This window comes from Camelina sativa, chromosome 9 (genome assembly GCF_030686135.1).
Source record: "Camelina sativa cultivar CO46 ecotype springtype chromosome 9, ASM3068613v1".
NCBI lineage: Eukaryota > Viridiplantae > Streptophyta > Magnoliopsida > Brassicales > Brassicaceae > Camelina > Camelina sativa.
This window is the reverse complement of record NC_141888.1, coordinates 43,041,352-43,053,696: the sequence shown is the minus strand read 5'-3', so window position 1 is coordinate 43,053,696 and position 12,345 is coordinate 43,041,352. Positions and strand designations below refer to the sequence as shown.

The following is a 12,345-nucleotide window of genomic DNA, read 5'->3' as shown; positions in this document are numbered from 1 at the left end:
CCGGTGTTTGCATTTATGTGTGTAGGTCTGAGTTTAGTGAATGTGTTTCTTCGTGTATATGTGTGCTAACTTAAATCAAGGTTTCATATCATTCTAAAATCAAACAATCAACTTTTGAAAACACAGATGTCTATGACAATCCTTAGAAGAAACCAAAGCCGTCTTAATTCCCTGAAGACGAAAATTTCTGCAAAATGCATGTATCAATCAATGTATAATACACTTTGATCAATCAAACCGCAAGCAACAACATTACGATCAATCGAAACGTAAGCAACAACACTATATATAGATCAATCAAAACGCAAGTAATAATACTGAGATCAATGACAACACAAGCAACAACAGTATTATATATGATCAATCAAAACGCAAACAACCACAACAAATCCTAGTACTACGGCAATTAAAACGCAAGTAACAACACTATGCTCAATCAAAACACAAACAACAACACTATATATGATCAATCAAAACACGTCAATCAAAAGGCAAGCAACCACAACTAATTCTAATACTACAACAATAAAAACACAAGTGACAACACTATTATCAATCAAAACGCAAGCAACAATATTATGAATTTATGATCAATCAAAATGCAGCATTAACACTATGATCAATCAAAACGCAAGCAACCACAACTAATTCTAATACTACAACAATTAAAAATGCAAGTAACAACACTATGCCATTCAGCCACTGAAAGCAGAGGAAAAAAAATATGTATCTAGACAGATCACAGGCAACTGCCAAAGAAGATGTCATGATTTGAGAAACATATATATATTTAATATTAGAGTTATGAGTCATGGCATGGTTTTCGAGAAAACTCAGCATCGCCAGAGAAAAAAGAAAGATTTTTTTTGAGATTGAGCCACAAAAGCATTTATCGCTAATACAGAGGAGTTTTACTTGTTTAGTGACCGTTATGAAAATACTACTGACGGGTGGTGATGGTCTTGCTTATGTTTATGTGTTATATTGGGCTTAAACGAACATATAAGCCCGTAATTGTAGGGTTTTTTCACCTGTTTCAATTATTTTACTAGGTTGTGTTTTTAACAAATTAATTTTTATCTCATAAAATAAAATTAAAAGACCCAAGCAAATAAACAAACCAGAATCGCTTAACCATATTGAACCAACTCGTTTTTTTTTTTTTTTTTTTTTTTTTTTTTTTGTGAAGGTGTTAAAAGCATCATTTTCACATTCTAACACGAATTCAATTCACCAAAACCCATAATTCCACTTTATTCTAAACCGGCGAAAAATGCAGATTTACATCAAGTAACATGGATGGATGTATACGTATGTACGTCAACGTCGACGTGATGCATACCTGCATGAATTAATCAATACGTGAGGATTGAGTCAATTTAATTTACCAATAACGTCTTTTCTAATTCAACTTTATACAGTAGTTCACAACATATTAACAAAATAACACCCATTGAAACTAAAATATTTTTCTTTTGTCAAAAAAAGAAAAAAAAACACTAAAATATCTTTCTTTTTTTGACAACAAATTTGATACATGCATTCGCTTAATTTACAAAGACCATTGAAATACAGTCTACTATCGCAAAAACAGCCATCAACGAAGAAGGAAATATTCTTAATTCGGATCACAAAACCGATCAACGTACGTAGATTTGATGTGTACATGCATGAATGAGTCAACATGTGAGGCTTGAGGAGTTTTCCAACTTAATAATCTCATTGTAAATGCATTTAACTATCGAGAAAATTCTTCTCATTTTTCTGCTTTTTGGAAAGCTCCAAAACTTATTCAGTTCTTCTCATCCTACAAAGTCATATACATATCATATTTGTAATTACTACTTTTCTTTTCTACGACTTTCAAGTTTGCTTCATACACACACTATATTGAAACATAAATCATAATTAATATCACAAAACCATAAAAAATAGACCCAACAACAACATCAAACAAATAATCCTTCTTAAATCGGACTAATTACAGTGTTGAGAAAATTCTAATTTAATTTTAAACTGAATTTCGTAAAAAAAAAATTTAGTATTATCTTACGAATTTACAATCAAAACACACCCAAACAAACAAGAAACAAATAAATAGAAATCCTTAAACCGGGTCACAAAACCATCACCACTATTCACATAACAAATGTTGAATAAACCGACCGGTTAAATTGAGTCTCATGGTACAGCTCATCACACTAACCTTCCATCTCCTCCTTCCCAAAACCTTGATCCTTCCTCTGATCTCAGCAGCACTTCTCAATTCCAAAAACCCTAACCTCAAATCCGACTCCAAACCCTTAGTATCCAATAACCGAAACGAACCGATCTCAACCACAACACCGGTTATTTTAACCGTCTTATGAGCTTCAACTCTTCTCCCTCCGATCGTCGTCACTCCCACAACTCCATGATCAGCGTAAACAACACGTAACGAACCATCCTCAAATTCAAACGCTCCAAAATTCGAGTTTCTGATCGTGATATCACTTACTAGCGTGGCGTTGAAGTAAGGGTTCGTTGAGTTACCTCCGAATCGAAGATCACGAGTCGATACCGATGTTGTTTCGATCTCTGGTTTAGAAATCCGGAGAAAGATTGAAGAGAGGATAAGACAAACTGCGAAGATGATTACAATTATTGTCAAAGTATAGATTAGACATTTCCCTGGTGGTTCCTCTGTTTTCCGACGCCAGATTCTTGGTTCGTTCTGTTCTTCGTCGCTCCGGCCGTAGATCTCCGTCGGAGCTAACGTGATCCGATCTTCTTCCACCATTTTTTTTGTTTTGTTCTGTTGTTGAGATCAGAGGAAGAAGAGAGGAGTTTAAGGTTAATGGAAGAGTGGGTGGTTTCTTTTTTGGCGGTTAAAAGATGATTTTGTGGAGGACACGTGGCGAGATTGTGTTGGGTTAGAGTCTTACGCGTTGTTGTTTTTTTTTTCTTTTTGCACTAAGTCTTTTTAGGAGGCTTTTGAATGATCTCATCTTGAAATTATTATTCTTGCTTTTTTCCATGTAAGACGACGTCAAAGGTTCTAAATATTTCATCTACATCAATCGTTTTTTTGAATTTTTGTTGGCTTTCTAATTTTTCTTTCTCGCAATTATGGGAAAACTTTGAATTTGGATTATCTATTTTGTTTTGTGTATATAAATCTATATTGGTACGTAACACTTGACTTTGTTTGTCTTCTGGTCTCTTTGAGTCCACGTAAAAAAATTAGAAAATTTCTTACTCTAATTTGACGGTAGCTAGTGGACTATCGAAACAAGGTCCAACTCCTGCTGAGTCCTTTACTCTAACTAATTAGTTCATTTCTCCATATAGACGACCATTGGACCCCAATAATGATTATATGGGTCATAGACTAAACTTATATAAGTTTGTGACCACATTAATTCTATTGGGCCTTGATTATTTGATCTTTCGAAAATATCAAAGGTGTGTTTAGTGCCCATTTGGTTGATTAGCAAATTTATATTTTGCTTCATCTGACAAATGTTCCAACTTTGAAATAAAAATGGTATTTACATGAGCGAGATAGTGCGCATGATGACTAGTAGTAAACTTACTAACGATCGGTAATGAATATGCGACGTCTATTGTGAGTTGCGACTAAAACGGTACAAGAGACTAACTAAAATGGTAAAACACTAATTGTGAGTTTTATATCTTACCATTCTCATTTTCATTTTTTTTTTTCTTTTTTAACTCTATAATTCATTACTTTTCATTCATACCACTATATTTTTTTTTACCGGTTTTGTATCACTAATTCATTTATATAGGATTGTTTGTCTTGTTTGCAAAGGAGACAAATAGAAACAATCAAATTTTTATGCTTTGTACACCTTACATAATGATAAAAATATTGTGTTCCCCCTTATTTCCCAAATATCCTCCCAAGATTCTAGAAACTATAGTCTCTCTTTCACCGACTCCACTAAAGTTATACATGAGCATAAACAATTCATTATAAGATAGCAAAAAGAATCCCCCCAAAAAAAGTGTCACCTTCCTAATCACATGGACCTTATCAACGCATTATTAGCTTTCCGTCCATTCTCTTCCCTGCAGCTGTATTGCACTTCCTCCAGAGCCGTCTCTAAGTTAATAAAGGCCACAATCAAATTAAAATAAAAGGGCTGTTTTGCTATTAGTCAGAATCAAACCCATGAACTCATTCCCACTAACAAAGACAAATGCCACTAGACTAAACACATTTTTTGGAAAATAAGGCCGAAAGTTATATATAAAATACACAGCAAAAAATAAGGCCACAAGCTCATGCTTCATGGGCTTGGCCTTTGGGCCGGCTCTGACTTCCTCTACAATCGAAACCGACGTCGTATTATAGCCTCTTTCGCCTCTTTCGCTCACCAAACCTCTCACCTCTCTCTTCTAGAATCTCCTCATCTCATTGGCTTGCTATACAAGAAATTGTAAAAAAGAAGACCCTAAAATATAACTTTAACATTTTCTATACGCTTCTATCAAACTTCCCCCTTCTCCTTCTGTCTCATATATTTACATGTATGCCTCGGTGTATATAAATCTAGAACGTGTGGAATTAAACGTTAACACACTCACTTTTGACAGTGTGCTAAACGTTTAATCACTTTGAATTAATAGTGTAAAGAGATTGCTTTTATACTATAAGTGGCTAAATGTGAGATATTAAAGAATCTAGGAGGGCTTTTTGGCTTCTTTCTTCTTTTTCTTTTAGAAGTGCTCCTTGTGAAACTCAAACTTGGTTGAACCTTTTTGGTTGAATGTGTTGCAGAGTTTGCTAAGCTCTTTGCCTAAAACCGGTACCCCACAATAAAACACTCCTGCAAAAAAAATCATAGATTTAAGAATCATTTCTATGGAAACTCGAATTCTTGATTGTGATAGAAAACGAAAGCTTTTATTAAAGTATGAAAATGAAACTTATTGCCCACGGAATACGGGTACAGAAAAGGAAACGGAACTGTGGGGACTAAAATGATTGAATCCTGAAAGATAATTTTACTTTTTGTGAAGATTAGAAACGTATGGAGGTTAGTGATTGTTACCTATCCTTGCATTGCAGTGCTTGGAACTTAGCTTAGTGAGAACCTTCTTCCAATTGGGTCTTGCAAAGTGTGTTCTGACCTGAAAAAAATAATATGAAGATTTTCAAAGATTTGGAGTTGTGTGGGGGTACATTTTAGAATATTCAAAAGAATCATGACTTCTGTTTTGGTTAAAAGAAGAAAGTTACGTACCCTAGTGCCAGAGACAATGTCGACTCCGTTCTTGGCATGGTTAAGAGCTTGAACCATTGTAATGAGAGCAGAACGAGCATCACCTTCTTCATATACACTTGTCAAATAGTTATGCATTTCTATCACACCCTGTTCCACAAAAAAAGAATCGATTCTCTAAGTTGAATCTTCTTGGAGAAATTTTGGTTTTGTCAAGAAATGTTTTGAGTTTGGTTTTTTACCCGTTGGTCAAGTTCTGCAACTTCGTTCATGACACCTTTGAACCAATCAAAAGAGCCTTGTTCTCTTGTGACCCAATAGAAGTAAGCATTTGTGGTTTTTAGTAATTTCTTTCGTCTTGGTGTATCACCGTTGCTTCCTGTGCTGTGTTCTGATGATCTACTGAAATCCGAGATCGAATCCTAAAGATGTGAAAACATATATCAAACTCATATCTTTACTAATTTTTTGGACAAATGAGAAAAAGCTTTGAGGTTTTTGTTTATTACCGCATGTTCTTCCATTTTAACAATGTTGTTAAGCAAATCTTTCAAGATACTGATAAATGGAGTTGCACCAATGCCGAGACCAACTAACAAGAGAACATCATATTTCCTATAGTCTTGTGCTGGTGCACCATATGGTCCATCTATCAATAGCTTTGGCAAACTGAAACAACATTTAACTAACCATATTAGTATTTGGTTAATTTATATAAGTTTTTGGTTTTGTTTTTGTGTTATACCTTTTCTTTGTTGTTTCGTCAGCTCTAAGAAGTCCACTTTTGCCGGCAACTGGTGGTTCACAAACTTCAGAGAACACTCTTTTGAGTTCTTGCGTCCAATCTCCGAGTTGTCTAATGTGAATGCTGAGATAGTCATCTTCAGGTGCAGAAGTAATTGAGAAGGGATGCCTAAAACGAAGATTACAAATTAGTAAGAACGATTATTTTATTTGATTAGTATCAAAAACAGAGTAAATTTTTTTACCATTCGAATGGCGAAACTGCAGGACACTGGACGAACATGTATTGCCCGCTTTTGTAACGAAATTGAGTTGGTTTCGACATTTGCAGCGTTAGAACATTACCAGGATAAATAGCAACCTAAAACCAAAAAAAAATACAAATCAAAAGATGTTAGCTTCTTCTACAAGGCAATGAGTAAAAATGATGAAAACAGAGTCCTCTGTTTTGGTATCTTTTTACATACCTTAAGAAGTCGAACGGAATAAGAACCAGAACGGAAGTATCTAAGTGTTCTTTCTCCACCATAGAGTAAAACTGGTACTGCGAGATACATCCAGGTCTGCAAAAATTCAACATCTCAAAATCAAAATCAAGATTACATATTTGTCAACAAGTAAGGAGCTAAGAATAATAGAGACTTACCGTGTGAACATACCAAGGCTTGGCGAAATAGAGGAAGATACCGTGAAGGATAAGCAAGATATAGACAATGACGAACAAATGGTGCGAATACCAAAAGGCATTAAAACCGGTAAGTCGATCAAATGGTTTAGGAAGCTTGACGAGGTTACGCCTAAACCATCTTGTTGCTAATGTGAATGAAATAATCATCAAAATGACCATCAAGATCCCTGTTATCCCTTCAGGACCCTTAACGAGGTCGAAGTATGTTGGTTTTTTCGTTTTAAAGTAATGAAACAGAAACCGATTGTAATCGTATTCGGTGGCTCTAACGATTCTAGGGAAATCACAAGCAAGATGGTTTCCAACGTGAAGGATCACACCTACTACAATGGCTCCAGCAATTGTCTTCCCATAACAAAAAAAAAAACAGCAGTGGGTTAATTTTATGAGGTTGTCTTTTTACTGCAAAATCGCGATAAAAAATATATATATCTCAAAGTGAACAAAAAGATCAGTTCTAATTCGGTATGAACTTGTTTATTCACTTTTCTTTTGTGGCAAAAAAAAAAATGTAAGAAATGAGAAAGAAGAGAAAACGAAGTAGCTGTTTAGCTGTCATGTCAACAACGTTCAAGTGCGTGCACAAAGGATATGAGGCCCACAACATTCTCAGCTTTTTCGACAGCACATTGCGTTCGAAGAGGTTTTTGTATCCCATTCATTTAGTATTGGTTTTTTTGACTTCTATTGAAGCACGCGAAAAGAAAGTTCCTATGGGACCCCAAAAAGTTACAAATCAAAGAAACAAACAGAAGAGGTTAAAATAGTTCACTAACCTTGTGGAAGTTGATGTTATCATCAAAAGGAACGAAGCAAGATAGTCTTGTGGATCTAAGCCAAGTAATGGTGTTTCTGCAAACCGGGAAAAGTATAAGAGCCATGTTGAATTTAAGTGTCTCAGCTGCTCCTTTTGCTGTGAGTAAGCAATAACCCATCACATGAAATGCATCTTTTTGCTTGTATTGGAAGAACTTCCACAAGAATAACCCGATCATGATCAAGACCCATAAAGATAAAACCCATATCCTTTTCCAATTCTCTTGCATGCAGTAGACGAAATCCGAACTCATTCGATGTATTCGACTCTTTTTTCTTAACCCTTGAAGGTTTTGGCTCAATGCTTGGCTTGTATAGCTCAATGCTTGACTGTAATTGAGGTATGTGTCTTTTTGTAAAAGCAGAGTCTCTAGTTGCCATAGCTACACAAGAACAAAAAAAAAAACAAAACAACATTATAAAAATCTATGAAACTTTTGCCTCAATGAAATCATAATCATAAAATGCTGATGAGTTAGATAAATATAACCATACAAGATAATAGCAGTCACATGTTTTGAAATATTTTATTGTAACAACTTCACCTAAGTAATTGAAATAGAAGAGAAGAAATTGTATACTATATTTGAGCTACTGAATAGAAGAATCTATACTTTTATAATGGACAACTATACTAGGTGTCAGCAAAATGAGATAAGGAGTAGGAAAAAAGCAAACATGAAATAGTTTAATGCAATAGTAATTTTTTTTCTTTTTCTTTTGGTCTATATAACCTGTGAGGTCATTATATAAAAGAACTATTGAATTCTATTTTTGGGCGGCGGTGTAACATACTTTATTTCGTTTGTGTAACGAAAGTATTCTGCAATATCATATAATATTCACATCATGCAAGCACGGAAACAAAGCATGTGATGGTGGATTTTTGAAACATATTAAAGATTTTATACAGTGTATTCAAAACCAAACCTCTATGTAGCCAAGTCTTTCAGGATCTAACTCTTCCATAATCAAAGCTGCATATTCCTCTGCTTGTTCCTTTAATCTTGATAGCTTATTTGCAGATGCACTCAACATTATTATCTAAAAAATATTCAAAGGAAAAAACACACAAAATGTAAGTAAACCATCTCTATTGTATCTTGTGTCACCGTCAAATATTAGATTAGTATACAGTATAAAACAAGTTGATTATTTAGTCAAAACCAATAAAAAATTAACATTGTTCAACAGAAATGACAACTTAGTTTATAGATAAGAATCTAAAACGAACATGGGTTAAAAAAATCAAGACAAGAAAATTCGCATTTTGGTTCTTTAGATTTTTTTTTTATAATTTAGAGGAGTGGTTAGTATATCATCATTTCATAAGATTTAAGGTCACCAAATCCCCGCCTAACTTTGATTATAAATAAAAAACACTATTTTGACTACCAGTCCCCTTTTATACTATTTTAGTTTTAAAATTTTATTAATTAATGAAATTTATTAATTAAAAAATGACAAAAACTGTTAATTAGCAAGCATTTAATTTACCTCCTTTACTTCCTCTTCTGTAATTCTCCCATCTTCATTCTTGTCCACTCTGTAAATTCCCAACAAATAACAGAAGATTAATACAGTAGTAGATTTGTAATAAATTATGTATTAATTATCTTCAATTAAAAGTCAAAGGTTTATACTATATAAAAATTAAAGCATACGCATCGTCAGGGAACAATAATTTCTGCACACATGCAAATTACCATACTGTTTAATTATTATCATTATCATCATAGTTAAGTAGACTGATCTGGAAGACGCTGAAAATATGGGATCGTTATATAGTAAAATCATTATAACAAGCTTTTACGATAATCATTATTAGTATAGTAATTAAAAATTAACCATGAAGTTTTTAAGTAAACTTTTTTTTTTTTTTTTTTTGATGTTACGTACATGTCGAAGAAGATCTGGAGACGAGAATCAAAGCTTTCGTCGTTGATTTGTGACCAATACTCATAAAGCTCATCGTGGTTGATCTTTTCGACTTTTAATCTTCTTCTTCTACTCAATGCATCGAACAGTTCCAACGCAAACTCTTTTGAATCTTTCATTCCTGTATTAACAAATCAAGATTTAGAGTAAATATTCAAGAATCTCAAGATTATATATATATATATATATAGAGTTTTTTTTTTGTGTTACCTATGCATTGAGCGAAATCAGAACGATAGATGAAACCGTTTTTTTCGAGTTTATCGAAATTGGACTGAACATCGTTCCAACCATCAACGTTCTTCTTTTTATTGCTTATGAATCTCAAACCACGTAGAGCTCTTTGCGCACTAGACCGAGTCCGATCTAACTGAGCTCTTTGTTTCCGCAACGCTCGTGCTTCTAAAGCCGAGTTTACCAAACCACCACCACCGCCGTTTTGATTCGCGGCGGAAGTGGTGGTTAGAGTGCCTGAAAAAGAACGAGACCACGAGAACCGTTTCAGTTCATGAGACAACTGTTTCGCCTTCGCGACAGCTTCAGCCTTGAGTTCTTGAGAGAACTGACGGAACCGGTTCGACGAAGTACGTTTCATCGTCGGAGATCTCGAGATGGAAACCGGAGTCATTGTTCCTCCGGAAGCTTCGTCGGAGATCATATCGACGACGTTAATGGCCGTCGCTGGCTCGACGCTGCGGAGAACGATCGTGTCATCGTCTTGGAGATCGATGGTGACCTCGACGAACTCTTCGCCGCCGTTGGAGTATTCAGTTCCAGGTGAAGTTGACGCACTACCGACGGCGGTTCTTCCGGCGGAGACTGAATCGAATGACCAACGGCGACGATCGTTCTTGGAGAACGGCCTCATAGATCCAAGAATCGTATATGATAGGAGTTTTCAAAGTGTTGGGTGAAGAAGAAATGATGATATTGTTGGAAGTATATACACGTAGCACCATATATATATATATATATGTTGTATATAAGTATAGGTAGGTGGAATCTTTGAGGAGAGGAGAGAGAGGTGGAGGATTCAAACGCGTCGTGGCTCAGTGGGAAAAGCCATTTTTCACGCGCTGTGAAGCTCTCTGCTTTATAGAGATGATGAAAGAGAGAGAGAGAGATGATGGAGAGGATTGAACCGGACTTGGACAATTTGAAAATACTTTATAGTTATATATTATTGGATTTTATTGGATTTTTTGGTTTTGTTACACTTTATTTTTGTGAAAGTTTTGTTTGTTGAGTTGAGACAATTGAGAGTTTGAATATGTATACTATAGTCAGACTATTGAGTTATATATTAAGATCCTAAATTGCTTTAAAAGCTTTAGTCAAAAACTGGTTTAGTATATCTTTTGAAAATTTTCTCTATTTACAATGGAGAGATCAATTGAACCGGACTGGGGGAAAAAGTTGACGTGTAATATACTTTAAAAAATATTTAACTTTATAATAGTAATATTATTGGATTTTTGGCACTATTACACTTTTCGTTTTGTATATGGTGACCCAGCACGGCATTTGCGATCAGAGGTATGGGAGAGGATTACCAGAATTGGGATTCAACGGGATGCCGCGTGGATGCTTACTGGTGATTTCAATAAAATCATGGACAACTCTGAGAAGCTGGGAGGGCCAAGACGACCGGAGAGCTCTTTTTACCCTTTTCGTACGTTAGCAAGGAACTGTAGAATAAAGGAGATTCCAAGTACTGGGAATCGTTTCTCTTGGGGAGGCAGAAGAGAGAATGTATGGGTGCAGTGCAGACTGGATCGCAGTTTTGGAAACAGTGGCTGGTTTGATCTATTTCCCAGAGTTAACACTGAGTATCTAGACCTGTTAGGATCAGATCATAGACCAATAATCACTCGTTTGGTGGATGCGGACTCACGGTTCAGAGGGAGGTTCATGTTTGATAAACGTTGGATCAACAAACCTGATACTGAGAAAATCATTAGAGAGCAGTGGGAAGCAGGGAACAGGACGACAAACAGTCCGGTGATGGCAAGCCTCTCTCAGTGCCGTCGTGCTCTGTCTCGTTGGAAGAAAACACACATGACTAATTCTGCTTCACAAATCCAGCTGCTCAGAAAAGATCTGGAGTTTGAATCTACAAAGACTCATCCAAATTTTAGGCGGCTGCAACAGATCAAATGGGCACTAAATGTTGCTTTCAGGGAAGAAGAGGTATACTGGAAGACTAAAAGTAGAGAAACTTGGTTGCAAACAGGGGATAAAAACACAGCATATTTCCATGGGAGTGTCAAGTATAAAAGATTGAAGAACCGTCTGGTGTCTCTGATTGACAAAAATGGGGTGGAATGCTTTGAAGAGGGTTCTAAAGGTGATATAGCTGCGGAGTATTTCTCTCAGTTGTTCCAGACTTCAAACCCCACTGGCATTGAGGATCTACTCGAAGGCATGGAACCGCGTGTATCAGAGGATATGAATATGCGTTTAACAGCTCCAGTCTCGGCTCAGGAAATTAAACAAGCGGCCTTTAATATTAAGGGTGATAGTGCACCTGGTGCGGATGGCTGGACCGGTGCTTTCTTCAGGAAGTATTGGCATATTGTGGGTGCGGATATCATTGCAGAGGTACAAGGATTCTTTCAGACAGGGGTGATGCCGCAAGGATGGAATCATACTCAACTATGCTTGATCCCTAAGAAGCCAAATGCAAACCAAATGAGTGACATGAGGCCGATTAGTCTGTGTTCTGTTTTGTACAAGATTGTATCCAAGGTACTTTGCTCTCGTTTGACACGTTGTCTTCCAGACCTAGTTTCGGAAACTCAGGGAGCTTTCGTTGCTGGAAGGTTGATATCAGACAACATTTTAATTGCTCATGAGATCGTGCATGCTCTTAAGACGAATGTGAAGTTTGATGAGCATTTCATTGCGGTGAAGACGGATATGTCGAAG

General features: G+C 35.8%; 1 protein-coding gene and 1 pseudogene across 4 annotated transcripts; both read right to left on the bottom strand.

The window, feature by feature from the left end:
• Positions 1-2,021: 2,021 nt before the first annotated feature.
• Positions 2,022-3,066, bottom strand: LOC104714765 (late embryogenesis abundant protein At1g64065 pseudogene; annotated as a pseudogene). The gene has a single exon (XR_015565800.1). The product of XR_015565800.1 is annotated as a late embryogenesis abundant protein At1g64065 pseudogene (transcript).
• A 1,068-nt stretch (positions 3,067-4,134) lies between these two features.
• LOC104714764 (respiratory burst oxidase homolog protein F) lies at positions 4,135-10,707 on the bottom strand. Of its 3 annotated transcripts, none has more exons than XM_087464252.1 (14): positions 9,628-10,707; positions 9,379-9,538; positions 8,977-9,025; positions 8,410-8,523; positions 7,440-7,862; positions 6,622-7,008; positions 6,443-6,538; positions 6,221-6,336; positions 5,977-6,144; positions 5,741-5,900; positions 5,474-5,653; positions 5,253-5,381; positions 5,061-5,139; positions 4,135-4,835 (listed from the first exon to the last, which is right to left on the bottom strand). In XM_087464252.1, the coding sequence occupies exons 1-14, from the start codon at positions 10,283-10,285 to the stop codon at positions 4,726-4,728; spliced, it is 2,829 nt and encodes a 942-aa protein (XP_087320378.1). In that variant the 5' UTR covers positions 10,286-10,707; the 3' UTR covers positions 4,135-4,725. The 3 variants fall into 3 exon arrangements, 2 of the variants coding, with proteins under 2 accessions (XP_087320378.1, XP_087320379.1); XR_015565612.1 differs by having other exon boundaries at positions 4,469-4,835; positions 6,622-7,347; positions 9,628-10,481; XM_087464253.1 differs by lacking the exons at positions 4,135-4,835; positions 5,061-5,139; positions 5,253-5,381; ... (4 more) ...; positions 6,443-6,538; positions 6,622-7,008 and adding an exon at positions 7,076-7,374 and having other exon boundaries at positions 9,628-10,481.
• Positions 10,708-12,345: the final 1,638 nt, after the last annotated feature.

What these genes read in the sequence shown, in the direction of transcription:
- LOC104714764 (XM_087464252.1), bottom strand. Translation starts at nt 10,285, where the DNA reads ATGAGGCCGTTCTCCAAGAACGATCGTCGCCGTTGGTCATTCGATTCA. An exon ending in GACGAAACAACAAAGAAAAG is followed by an intron (nt 5,901 to 5,976) that starts GTATAACACAAA and finishes ATGTTGTTTCAG; the next exon opens with TTTGCCAAAGCTATTGATAG. An exon ending in TTAAAATGGAAGAACATGCG is followed by an intron (nt 5,654 to 5,740) that starts GTAATAAACAAA and finishes TCACATCTTTAG; the next exon opens with GATTCGATCTCGGATTTCAG.